The sequence below is a fragment of the Cetorhinus maximus genome, chromosome 20, assembly GCF_964194155.1.
Source record: "Cetorhinus maximus chromosome 20, sCetMax3.hap1.1, whole genome shotgun sequence".
NCBI classification, from domain to species: domain Eukaryota; kingdom Metazoa; phylum Chordata; class Chondrichthyes; order Lamniformes; family Cetorhinidae; genus Cetorhinus; species Cetorhinus maximus.
The window spans coordinates 73,898,271-73,912,674 of record NC_135898.1 but is presented as its reverse complement, the minus strand read 5'-3'; the positions used below and the strand labels follow the sequence as shown (position 1 = coordinate 73,912,674).

The following is a 14,404-nucleotide window of genomic DNA, read 5'->3' as shown; positions in this document are numbered from 1 at the left end:
AATGCGGAAGCTGGTGGGGTGATAAGTGAGGACAAGGGGGACCCTATCATGTTTCTGGGAGGGAGGAGAAGGCGTGAGGGCGGATGCGCGGGAGATGGGCCGTACACGGTTGAGGGCCCTGTCAACGACCGTGGGTGGAAAACCTCGGTTAAAGAAGAAGGAGGACATATCAGAGGAACTGTTTTTGAAGGTAGCGTCATCAGAACAGATACGACGGAGGCGAAGGAACTGAGAGAATGGGATAGAGTCCTTACAGGAAGCGGGGTATGAGGAGCTGTAGTCGAGGTAGCTGTGGGAGTCGGTAGGCTTGCAATGGATATTGGTGGACAGTCTATCATCAGAAATTGAGACAGAGAGGTCAAGGAAGGGAAGAGAAGTGTCAGAGATGGACCATGTGAAAATGATGGAGGGGTGGAGATTGGAAGCAAAATTAATAAATTTTTCCAGGTCCCAACGAGAGCATGAAGCAGCACTGAAGTAATCATCGATGTACCGGAGAAAGAGTTGTGGGAGGGGGCCGGAGTAGGACTGGAACAAGGAATGTTCCACGTACCCCATAAAGAGACAGGCATAGCTGGGGCCCATGCGGGTACCCATAGCCACACCTTTTATCTGGAGGAAGTGAGAGGAGTTAAAGGAGAAATTGTTCAGTGTGAGAACAAGTTCAGCCAGACAGAGGAGAGTAGTGGTGGATGGGGATTGTTCGGGCCTCTATTCAAGGAAGAAGCTAAGGGCCCTCAGACCATCCTGGTGGGGGATGGAGGTGTAGAGGGATTGGACATCTATGGTGAAGAGGAAGCGGTTGGGGCCAGGGAACTGGAAATTGTTGATGTGACGTAAGGTGTCAGAGGAATCACGGATGTAGGTGGGAAGGGACTGGACAAGGGGAGAGAGAAGGGAGTCAAGATAACGAGAAATGAGTTCTGTGGGGCAGGAACAGGCTGACACGATCGGTCTGCCAGGACAGTTCTGTTTGTGGATTTTGGGTAGGAGGTAGAAGTGGGCCGTCCGAGGTTGGGCGACTAACAGGTTGGAAGCTGTGGGAGGAGTAGTCTTTTCATTGAGAACTGTCGGCGTTACATTAGCCGTCTCAATTTCTCTGCTCCTCTCACCCATTCTAATCTGTCTCTCTCTGAACTTACTGCACTCCGTTCTCTCAGGTCCAACCCCAACATTGTCATCAAACCCGCTGTTAGTCCAACCTCGGACGGCCCGCTTCTACCTCCTACCCAAAATCCACAAACAGAACTGTCCTGGCAGACCGATCGTGTCAGCCTGTTCCTGCCCCACAGAACTCATTTCTCGTTATCTTGACTCCCTTCTCTCTCCCCTTGTCCAGTCCCTTCCCACCTACATCCGTGATTCCTCTGACACCTTACGTCACGTCAACAATTTCCAGTTCCCTGGCCCCAACCGCTTCCTCTTCACCATGGATATCCAATCCCTCTACACCTCCATCCCCCACCAAGATGGTCTGAGGGCCCTTAGCTTCTTCCTTGAACAGAGGCCCGAACAATCCCCATCCACCACTACTCTCCTCTGTCTGGCTGAACTTGTTCTCACACTGAACAATTTCTCCTTTAACTCCTCTCACTTCCTCCAGATAAAAGGTGTGGCTATGGGTACCCGCATGGGCCCCAGCTATGCCTGTCTCTTTATGGGGTACGTGGAACATTCCTTGTTCCAGTCCTACTCCGGCCCCCTCCCACAACTCTTTCTCCGGTACATCGATGATTACTTCAGTGCTGCTTCATGCTCTTGTTGGGACCTGGAAAAATTTATTAATTTTGCTTCCAATCTCCACCCCTCCATCATTTTCACATGGTCCATCTCTGACACTTCTCTTCCCTTCCTTGACCTCTCTGTCTCAATTTCTGATGATAGACTGTCCACCAATATCCATTGCAAGCCTACCGACTCCCACAGCTACCTCGACTACAGCTCCTCATACCCCGCTTCCTGTAAGGACTCCATCCCATTCTCTCAGTTCCTTCGCCTCCGTTGCATCTGTTCTGATGACGCTACCTTCAAAAACAGTTCCTCTGATATGTCCTCCTTCTTCTTTAACCGAGGTTTTCCACCCACGGTCGTTGACAGGGCCCTCAACCGTGTACTGCCCATCTCCCGCGCATCCGCCCTCACGCCTTCTCCTCCCTCCCAGAAACATGATAGGGTCCCCCTTGTCCTCACTTATCACCCTACCAGCCTCCGCATTCAAAGGATCATCCTCCGCCATTTCCGCCAACTCCAGCATGATGCCACCACCAAACACATCTTCCCTTCACCCCCCTTGACGGCATTCCGTAGGGACCGTTCCCTCCGGGACACCCTGGTCCACTCCTCCATCACCCCCTACTCCTCAACCCCCACCTATGGCACCTCCCCATGCCCACGCAGAAGATGCAACACCTGCCCCTTCACTTCCTCTCTCCTCACCGTCCAAGGGCCCAAACACTCCTTTCAAGTGAAGCAGCATTTCACTTGCATTTCCCCTAACTTAGTCTACTGCATTCGTTGCTCCCAATGCGGTCTCCTCTACATTGGAGAGACCAAATGCAAACTGGGCGACCGCTTTGCAGAACACCTGCGGTCTGTCCGCAAGAAAGACCCAAACCTCCCTGTCGCTTGCCATTTTAACACTCCATCCTGCTCTCTTGCCCACATGTCTGTCCTTGGCTTGCTGCATTGTTCCAGTGAAGCCCAACGCAAACCGGAGGAACAGCACCTCATCTTCCGACTAGGCACTTTACAGCCTTCCGGACTGAATATTGAATTCAACAACTTTAGATCTTAAACTCCCTCCCCCCATCCCCACCCCGTTTCTTCCCCATCCCTTTTGTTTTTTTCAATAATTTATATAGATTTTTCTTTTCCCACCTATTTCCATTATTTTTAAATCTACAACTAATACCTTGTCAGTCTTTCCAACCCACCCCCACTAGAGCTGTACCTTGAGTGTCCTGCCATCCATTCTTAATTAGCGCTTTTCTTAGATAATATCACCACCTTCAACACCTCTATGATCCTTTTGTCTGTGACATCTTTTGATTATCTGCTCCTATCACTGCTTGCTTGTCCCTACAACCACCCCACCCTCAACTTCTCTCCCCCCGCCCCCCACCTTAAACCAACTTATATTTCACCCCTCTCCTAACTACACTCAGTTCTGTTGAAGGGTCATGTGGACTCAAAACGTCAACTCTTTTCTTCTCCACCGATGCTGCCAGACCTGCTGAGTTTTTCCAGGTAATTCTGTTTTTGTTTTAGATTTCAAACAGATCTAGCAACTGAAGACTGGGAACCCATGAAGTGCTGTGAGACATCAGCAGCAGCAGAATTGTACTCAACCATAATCTAACCCCATGGCCTGGCGTATCCCCCACTCGACCATTGTCACCAAGCCAGTGGATCAACCCTGGTTCAATGAAGAGTGAAGGAGGGCATGCCAGGAGTAGCACCAGGCATATCTAAACATGAGGTGTCAACATGGTGAAGCTACAACACAAGACTACTTGCATGCCAAACAGCATAAGCAGCAAGTGATAGAGCTAAGTGATCCCACAAACAACGATCAGATCTAAGCTCTGCAGTCCTGCCACATCCAGTCATGAATGGTGTTGGACAATTAAACAACTCACTGGAGGAGGAAGCTCCACAAATATCCCCATCCTCAATGATGGGGAAGCCCAGCATATCCGTGCAAAAGATAAGGCTGAAGCATTTGCAACAATCTTCAGCCAGAAGTGCCGAATGGATGATCCATCTTGGCTTTCTCCTGAGGTCCCTAGCATCACAGATGCCAGTCTTAAGCCAATTCAATTCACTCCACGTGATATCAAGAAACGGCTGAAGGCACCCGATAGTGCAAAGGCTATGGGCCCTGGCAATATTCTGGCAATAGTACTGAAAACTCGTGCTTCAGAACTTTCCGCGTCCCTAGCCAAGCTGTTCCAGTACAGCTCCAACACTGACATCTACCCGACAATGTGGGCATCTAACCTGGCCACTTACCGCCCTATCAGTCTACTCTCAACCATCAATAAAATGATGGAATGGGCCATCAGCAGTGCTATCAAGCGGCACTTAACCTGCTTTCTGATTGCTCAGTTTGGGTTCTGCCAGAGTCACTCAGCTCCTGACCTCATTACAGTCTAGGTTCAAACATGGACAAAAGAGCTGAACTCCAGTGGAGAGGTTAGTGTGACTGCCCTTGACATCATGGCAGCATTTGACCGACTGTGGCATCAAGGAGCCCTAGCAAAATTGGAGTCAATGGGAATCAGGTGGAAGACTCCCTGCTGGTTGGAGTCATACCTAGCACAAAGGAAAATGGTTGTGGTTGTTGGAGGTCAGTCATCTCAGCCCCAGGACATCATTGCAGGCGTTCCTCAGGGTAGTGTCCTAGGCCCAACCATCTTCAGCTGCTTCATCAATGACCTTCCTTCCATCATAAGAAGTGGGGATGTTTTCTGATGATTGCACAATGTTCAGCACCATTTGTGACTTATCAGATACTGTTGCAGTCCATATCCAAATGCAGCAAGACCTGGACAATATCCAGGCTTGGGCTGACAAGTGTCAAGTAACATTCGTGCCACACAAGTGCTAGGCAATGACCATCTCCAACAAGAGAGAATCCAATCATCACCCCTTGACATTCAATGGGATTACTATCACTGATTCCCCCATAATCAACATCCTGGGGATTAGCATGATCAGAAACTGAACTGGACTAGCCATATAAATACTGTGGCTACAAGAGCAGGTCAGAGGTTAGGAATCCTTTGGCAAGTAACTCATTCCTGAATTCCCAATGCCTCCCCGCCATCTACAAGGTACAGGTCAGAAGTTTGATGGTGTACTCTCCACTTGCCTGGATGAGTGCAGCTCCAATAACACTCAAGAGGCTTGGCATCATCCAGGGCAAAGCAGCCCGCTTGATTGACACCTCATCACAAACATTCATTCCCTCCACTACTGATGCACAGTGGCAGCCGTGTGTACCATGTACAAGATACACTGAAGGAACCCACCATGGCTCCTTAAACAGCATCTTCCAAGCACACAACTGCTACCATCTGGAAGGACAAGGACAGCAGAGACATGGGCACACCACCACATGGAAGTTCCCATCCAAGCCACATGCCAGCCTGACTTGGACATATATTGCCATTCCTTCACTGTCGCTGGGTGAAAATCCTGGAACTCTTGCTAACAGCACTGTAGGTATACCTACACCACATGGACTGCAGCAGTTCAAGAAGGCAATTCACCATCACCTTACGAAGGGCAATCAGGGATGGGCAATAAACACTGTCCTAGCCATGGACACTCACATCCCATTAATAAATAATTTCTAAAAATGAAAGATTCAATAGGGTAAATAGAGATGAACTGCTTCCTCTGGTAAGGCACTCCTGAATAAAGGGATATAAATTTCAAATAAGAGCTGGCCGTTGATGGACGATGATAGGAAGCACTTCTTCACAGAAGAAATAGTGGAAACCTGGATCACGCTTCCTTAAACAGCTGTTGAGACCATGTCAAAAGAAAACTTCAAAACTGAGTATGATAGATTTTTGTTCGGCAAGGGCATTAAGAAATGTGAAACCAAGATGAGTAGATGAAGTTAAGATATGAATGAGCCATAACCTTTTTCAATGGCGGAAGAAGGTCAAGTACTGAATGGCCTCCCCCTAATACTATGTCCTTGTCTTCCTAATCTTAAAGGGATGTGGTACTTGATGACTTATAGAGGAATAACTGCCTTGAAGCATTGGAAATATCAATGTGATGTTATTAAACATCATGTGATTGTGCATTTATTGTTAAGAATACAAGGTTTTATATGATGATTATGTTTTGGACTGTCTATTTAATTCAAGGCAAAATAGAGTAATGAAGGTGTCTGCTGTGAGTTCTGTTTGATAACAAGCCTGTGTGGTATGGTTACCATGGTGATGGTGGCCCAGGTCCTGTGGTGTTGAAATTCAAGTGCCAGGTTTAACACATGAACAAAAGGCAGAAACAGATGTTCTTGCTATTGCAGCCTTTCTGTCTCAGAGACTTTGATGAGAGAGAGAGACAAGGAACAGCAATTGCTGTAGTCTGCAGAAGGAAAAGGCTATTTTCTCTCTTAGCTATCAGACAAAATGCTGGGGAAAGGTGGTCTACAGGTTGACGAGAAGGAACCTGGAGTGATTTAAAGACTGGAATATTCAGCCTGGTGAATCTGGGAGAAGGAATCACTGGAGCAGACCATGCTGCTGAGCGTTGGTTTGGGAATTCTGAGGAGATGGTCACAGGATGTTCCGACTCAGCGAAATGAGCAGAAGTGAACCCATTGAAGGCTGGGAATGACTGTGGACTTTCCCATAAAGGCTTCAATTCTATGGAAAGCATGCTGTATAAAACTGTTCACTTTTCAGTTTGTTCTTCCAGCAATTTACAGGGCAAAACATTTTTGAGCTTAATGATGCAGGAAAATAGTCTCAAGTACTTGGGCACATCGCAAGGAGTCCTGCAACAGCAAATTCCATCCAAATTAATTAAAATAGTTTCAAAAAGGAATTACTACATTTTATAGATAGAGGAGCTGAAAGGGTTAAATGGTGTTATACAAGTTGCATGGACCAGGCCTGTATTCCACTAAATAAAGCATATTTAATGGTGATATTTAATGGTGATATTGAGGTGTTTAAGGTGATGAAAGATTCGATAGAGCAGATAGAGGTGAACTATTTCTTCTAGTGGGGCACACCTGAATAAAGGGTGTGGGATATGCAGTGAGAGGTTATTGGTCACATTAAGACATTAATAAGGTTTATCTTTTCTGTAGTTTAGAGTATTGGTTGGCTCCTAAGTAATGGTTAGTCGATGTTGCACACTGCGACCTTCTCAAGGGCAGTTAGGGACGTGCAATAAATGCTGGTCTTGCCAGGGACACCCCCATTCCGTGAACGAATAAAGAAAAAAATCAGGCATCTCTGTGGCCTGCTATACCCAAATTTCTGGGCGTACACTGTTATGACATGGCAGATGATGTGTGTGAGGCGGACCAAATCCACAAGGGAAACTTGGCCATGCTGTTGCAACAGTTTTGCAATTTGTATTTTTTATGAGAAGATGTGTGCACTGAATTCAGAAGTAATGAGTCCACCAAGACCTTTGGAAATTTTAAAAATTAAATTAAAATATTTATTAACAAAATAAAAGATTTCAAGTACACAAAGAAAAATAGATTTTAGATTTAAAACAAAACCAGCAAGTTAACACAGTGAAATTAACAGTGGAATTCCAAATGGCTTTCCCAACTTCAGTCACTTTACATAGCAGACTTATGCACAAATGGCTGGAGGCTTTTTGAAGGCTGTTTCACACATTCCTGATGAATCTTATATGGCCCTCTCCTCACATAGCCTTTCATTCTCCTATATATATGTTTCTCTATATGTAAATTCCAGTGTTCCATATGTCTTTGAAGCTGTATCTTTCTCATAATATAAAAACTTTCATGTTTCCAATATTGCCAGTAACCTTTGGGAAAAATAAACACATTCCTTAGCCTTGCTTATCTGACTAGTTGTAAACAGACTAATATCCCTTTGAAATCTGAACAATCCCTTCACTTTTCTAAAAATGCAAATTCCCTTCACACCTTACATGCTAAGCCAGCATCCATGTTTACTCATTAGCATTTCAAGCACATTTCTACACCTAGCTTCTTTTGATAATTCCAAACTTGCAGTCTATCTGACTCCAAATGTAATAAAATCTCACAGACAGACCCATCTATACTCACACCCATAAACCTACTTTACAATAAGCCAGAAAATATTATGAAAATTGTAATACTCCTGTAACAATACTTTGGTAGCACATTACTGGCATAAATGCAAGAAACTGGCTTGAGTTAGTCCTTTGCATGAGGGGTTGCCCAGAATCATTTCCTGAAACCAAGCCCAGATCTGCTTCTTCTCTTGTGGGTTTGCTACGTACTGGCTAAAATAGCTCTGAATGTATTTTTAGAACGTTGTGTCCTCTATAACTTTTACACGGAATTTATCTCAGTTAACATTAAGATAGTTGAAATCCCCTCCTATCACTGCCCTTTTGTTACTGCAGTACTCAGCAATTTGCCCACAGGTTTGCTCTCCATCTGCCCTGATTGTTTAGGGGTCTGTAGTATTCTCTCAGATGTGTGGTTGCTGCTTTTTTTTTGTTCCTCAGTTCAATACTTAGGGCCTCATTTGATGCTCCTTCCAGCATATCATACCTGCTCACAGCTGTGATTGTTTCTTTTGTCAGTATTACAACCCCTTCCTTTTTTATCCCTCCCTCTATCCTGTCTGAAAGCCTTGTAACCAGGAATGTTAAGCTGCCATTCCTGCATTTCTTTAAGCCATGTTTCAGTGACAGCTGTGATATCATATTTCTAAGTATCTGCCTGTTCCACTCTGATTTATTCATTAAACTCTTTTCATTGAAGTTTTATATCACGAATCACAGAAACTCCTTTCTTGTTGTCTATTTCTAGCCTTTGTTTCCTTGGTCTTCAATACTCCCTTACTTTCTGACCTCTTTTTCTAGCTTTGCTTCTCTTCCTTTTGAATCTATGTTCAGGTTCCCAACCCCTGCTAAGCTAGTTTAAACTCCCCCCACCAAGATATTGGCAGTGGTCCTGTTGAGCTGCAACCTGTCCAACTTGTACAGGCCCCACCTCCCCCAAAGCCGGTCTCAATGCCCCAAGAATCTAAAACCCTCTGTCCACACATCCAGCTACATTATCCTCCTATTTCTGCACTCACGGGTGTATGGCACCGGAAGTTGACAAGGCACCGGGACCGGATGAGATGCATCCAAGGATATTGAATGAAGTGAGAATAGAAATTACAGGGGCACTGCCCATAATCTTTCATTCTTCCCTAGATTCGGGTGGTGCCTGAGGACTGGAGAATTGCAAACATTACACCCTTGTTCAAAGAAGTTTGTAAGGATAAGCCTAGCAATTACAGACCAGTCAGTTTAACTTCAGTGGTGGGCAAGATTCTAGAAACAATAATTCGGGATATAATTAGTAGTCACATGAAAAGTATGGGTTGATAAGGAAGAGCCAGCATGGATTTCTAAAGGGGATATCATGTTTAACTAACTTGCTGGAGTTTTTTTGAAGAGGTAACAGAAAAGGTTGATGAGGGTAATGGTGTTGATGTGATGTACATGAACTTTGAAAAGGCATTTGACACAGTGCCACACAACAGACTTGTGAGAAAAGTTATTGCTCATGGACTAAAAGGGACAGTAGCAATGTGGATACAAAATTGGCTGAAAAATAGGAAGCAGAGAGTAATGGTCAATGGATATTTTTCAGGCTGGAGGAAGGTTCACCAGGGGTCAGTATTGGGACCCTTGCTTTTCCTGATATATATTAATGATCTAGATCTTGGTGTGCAGGGGACAATTTCAAAGTTTGCAGATGATACAAAGCTTGGGAGTGTTGTGAACTGCAAGGAGGAAGTTGTGTAACTTCAAGAGGACACAGGCAAGTTGGTGGAGTGGACAGATAGGTGGCAGATGAAGTTCAATGCGGAGGAGTGTGAGGTGATGCATTTTGGTAGGAATAACACGGACAGACAATATAAAATAAGGGGTGAAATTTTGAAGAGGGTGCAGGAGCAGAAAGACTTGTGTGTATATTCGCATAGATCATTGAAGGTGGCAGGACAGGTGGAAAGAGCATTTAATAAAGCATATAGTACCCTGGGCTTTATTAATAGGAACATAGAGTACAATAACAGGGAGGTTATGCTGAAATTTATTTAAGACACTCATTAGACCTCAGCTGGAATATTGCGTACAGTTCTGGGGACCATATTATAGGAGGGATGTGGATGTATTGGAGGGAGTACAGAAGAGGTTTACAAGAATGGTTCCAGGGATGAGAAACTTCAGCTATGAGGATAGATTGGAAAGGTTGGGGCTGTTCTCCTTGGAGAGAAGGCAGCTGAGAGGAGATTTGATACAGATGTTCAAAACCATGATGGGTCTGGACAGAGTAGATAGGGAGAAGCTGTTCCCACTCGTAAAAGGATCAAGAATGAGAGAGTACAGATTGAAAGTGATTTGCAAAAGAAGCAAGTGTGATGTGAGAAAAAACTTTTTCACACAACGAATGGTTTGAGCCTGGAATACACTGCAAGGAAGTGTGGTGGAGGCAGCTTCAATCGAGGCATTCAAGAGGACATTAGATGATTATTTGAATAGAAACAATGTGCAAGGGTATGGAGAAAAGGCAGGGCAATGGCACTAGGTCATCATGCTCATTTAGAGAGCCGGAGCAGACATGATGGGCCGAATGGCCTCCTGTGTCGTTAAGATGCTGTGAAATAATTCAGGGATTACTACCTTTGAAATCATACATTTTAATTTCTTTCCTAGCTCTCTAAATATGTCTCTGGGATTTCATCCCTCTTTTTACCTCTGTCATTATTACCAAATGGGCCATGACCTCTGGCTGTCACTTTCCCCCTCGCCACCCCCTCAGAATGTTCTGCAGCTGCTTAGAGACATTTTGACCCTGACACCATTGAGGCAACATATCATCCAGCACTAATATCTGCAGTTGTAGAAATGCCTGTCTACTCATCTAACAATTGAATGCCCTATCAGTACTGCTTTCCTGACTTTCTGCCTTCCCCTCTTCACAGCTGAGCCACTCATGATACAGTGGACTCAGCCTTGGCTGTAATCCCCAGAGGGATCATTGCCCTCACCAGCGTTCAGAACTGAATACAGGTTGGAGAGTGAAATACACTCAGGGGATCTCTGCACTACCTGTCTGGTTCTGCTTGACTGCCTGGTGGTCACCAATACCCTTCAGCTGCAGGATGATCACCTTCAATTTGAGTAAACTCAGATTTCCTCACCTTCAGTGATATGAGCAAGTCATTGAAAAGTTTGCACTCTTCCCTTTTTTTTCCTCTTCTTTCTCTCTATTATGGTTTGGTTGATTTACTCTTTGGAAGGATTTCCTGCACTGATAATGAAACTCGCATTTCGAATTTCCAAGTTGGAATCTCGCTTTGCAAAGTGAGTAACTTGCATAATAATAGAGTTGGTTAAGTACTTTTGTTCGTTATTTCATCAAACAATTAGCTAGTTTAAAATAGACAGTTAACACCTTTGTTAAAATAGAGGTTAAAAGAATTTCAGACAAACAAGTTGATGTTCATTATTAGTTTTGCGCAACCTTCGATTTAGCATGGCTGTTATTAATTTTCATTTATTTCTGCAGGATAGAGGAACAGTAATGGAAATTGAATGCGTGGACTCAGAACTCACAATCCTGAAACTTGGGACTAAGTCAGAGAAATGTACCAAGAGTTTTGTAAAGGTACTGTTGCCTACTTCAGTTTTCCAGCTCCGTTTCTTATTTTCATTTTCCTGCATCAGCCATTGTGAAACTGAATCATTACATCATTACTATCATAGACTTAGAATGATATAATAATTAGCTGTGTAGTTTATGAAATATGCAGATTTTCTACAAATGAGAATAAAATCCATTTTTTATCAGTTTTAGAAGGAAATATTATAAAGTTCAGATGTTATGATGTACGATGGGTGAAAGATGGGTTAAAAGTTTAGTGATTCTGGAAAAAAACACAAAGTAGAAAAGGGTGGAATCATCCCAGATTTGCACAAAGTGTGGTAGCGGGTGGGAAAAATGTCATTTCACTCACCAGCCGCAATGGCAGGTTTTCCTGCCATCTTGTCCCATTCCTGGCATGTCCCGTCTCCTTAGCAATGCATTCCCGGGAAACATGTCAGATCGCTGGCAGGGCGGCCTCTGATTTGCCCGCCCCACTGTCACCTCAGGCAATTAGTAATCCGGGCTCCGTATTTAAAGGGTGCCCCTGCACAGAGCTAGCACTCTGTAAGAGATCGGAAACTGCTGCAAAGCCATGGCTGCCAAAGGGAGGAAACATGCTGTCCCCAAATTTAGTGAGCCCACCCTTGGGTGCCTACTGAATGCACTGGAGGCCTGCTGTGAAGTCCTCTAACCCTGCTCTGGACGAAAACCAGCAAGCAAGGTCACCAATCCAGCATGGGAGGCAGTGGTCAGCGCCAATGCCCTGCAAAAGATGACAGCCACCCAGTGCCGAAAGAGGATGAATGATCTCTTGTGTTCTGCCAGAGTAAGTCACTTTTCTCACCAATGTCAACTTTCACACTTGCATCCACAGGGATCTCACTCACTGCCAGTTCAAGGGACAACACCATTCACTCCCTCACACATGCCTTCATCTGCCCTGCGGATCGTGTCCTCATCCCGTCCATGGCACCACTTGCCACCCACACATGCCAGGCATCCTTCTCATCTGGCCTGGCAGGTGTCTTGCCTACACTCTCCCCATCTGTATTCATGCAGGACCAGCTGGCGCAGAACAAAAAGGAGAGGTCGCAGACTGGTGAAGGAATGCCCGACATCAAGGCCCTCACAGACTTTGCGAATAAAGCCATCCAGCTGGCCGGCGATGATTTGGAATGTTCCTGTGCTGACATTGAGGTCAGTGGTGCTCAATCAAGTGAGGATCCAGCAGTGCAACATTCATCAGGCAACCATACTGTGAGTCAGTTCCCCTGTTCTGCAGTCCCCTGCCATGCACTACTTATCTCTCCGTGCTTTTGCAGCTACATCTGGGAAGCGGCTGAGGGGGTCTACAAGCCTCGACTCAAGCTCCAAAGACACCTTGGAAGATGAATCTGATGACACCCTCATTGAAGGCCTGTCACAGCGCTCATCCACATCCTCCGCCAGCTCAGAGACACACACCTTGGTGGGACCTAGTACTAGAGTAGCCTCGGGGGTCACAGTCTGGTGAGCACACTGCACTGTCTGATCCACAGCAGAGGGAGGCAGGGACTTCCCAGGTTTCCTACACCCTGAGGACTGCTGAAGGCCAGAAATCTGCTGAGTCCAGGACAGATGAGGATCCTGTGGACTCGATCATATCTCAGTTGCTGGAGCTACAAAGGCAAGCTCGGGAACATCAGAAAGGGATGTCGTCTGCACTCCTCAGTTTGCAAGGCACAATGAAGGAGACCGTCTGCCATCAGTTCGAGGTGATAGTGTCAGCATGCCAACACACCGATGTCAACACTGGTAGGATGCGGCCGCCGTGTCTGGGACACCGGTCCTGCATGGTGGCGTGGACTGATCTCCATTGCTGACGCCATAGTTGGCCTCCAGCAGTTCAAAGCGAGAGGGGTGTGGGGCAGCTTGATCTCACCCCAGCTTCCCTATCGCCTCAAGGAGTCAGCCAGGAGCCCTCGGGCACCCATAGGAAGGAGGATCAGCAGGTGTACCCCCTGGGGCCATCCACCCAGGTGACTCCAGGATTGTCTGGCCGATCCGAAACCCCTCTTCCTGTGACCCCAGCAGCTCCACAGGCTGAGGAGGGTGCCACTGCCACACAGCAGGACTCTGAAAGCAGGCCGGGGCCCCTCAGGTTTTGGCCCTCCCGAGGATGCCTGCCAAGGTTATCACAGACAGGACATAGAAGTCTGCAGGCTGCCTCCACCTCCGCTGTGGATGTCAAGGATGCACCAAGATGTAGCAGCAGGTTAAGGAAGGTTAAGAGGATGTAGTTGCACAGCCCGGATGTGAGTGTTAATCACTTGTACATCATGTTCACTATTGTAAATAAACTCCCAAGAATGTCTCTTTGCCTATGGCTCCTTGTGATGATGAGCAGTGTTCGTGTCACACAGATGAAAACCTTGGTTCCTGCACAAGATAAAGGCAGGTGTCTCAGTCCAGGGTCTCTTCCCTGTGCAGTGTGTAACATTCAGACCAAAGTGATGGCCCGCTTCACACTCACTGGACACATTAGTGATGCCTGCACCTCGATGGTGTTTGTCATTGCTGCCAGAATGTTGTTCCATCATTCTCTCTGTGTGCTCTCAGCATCTGTGACTGGTGATGCTGTGCTCCTGAAGGGGTCAGGTGCTGAAGGCTGACAAAGGAACAGGTGCATTTAATGTTTCATGGCTGCGTCTCCATGATGTGACCTGATCACAGCACAAGCGAACTGCCCTCTGCCAGACAGGAGTCAGATATTCACAGAAGCAGTGTGAAGATCTCTCGAGTGTCCTCACTGCAGATCGTCATCATCCTCCTGGAATCTAGCAACTATTAGGACCTCCACTGCATCTCCATGACATGAACCTGAGCACTGAGGGTATGTGTGCTGCCATCAGCTACACAGGAGCCAAACGTTCACAGATGCAATGTGAGGATATCAGGACTGTCCTCACTGCATCTCGTTATCTTCATCCACGAATCTTGTGGCTGTGAGGGGCTCCTGAGCGTGCCTGCTTCATTGCTGGCATCCTTGCCTTT

The 14,404-nt window shown here is 46.1% G+C and overlaps 1 protein-coding gene across 1 annotated transcript in view; it reads left to right on the top strand.

Annotated features, from left to right (window-relative positions):
• cfap46 (cilia and flagella associated protein 46) overlaps positions 1-14,404 on the top strand; it is a 229,251-nt gene that overhangs the window by 29,460 nt on the left and 185,387 nt on the right. Inside the window, exon 9 of the mRNA XM_078565203.1 lies at positions 11,294-11,392. Within this exon, the coding sequence (XP_078421329.1) occupies positions 11,294-11,392 (99 nt within the window). The remainder of the gene's footprint in view (positions 1-11,293; positions 11,393-14,404) is intronic.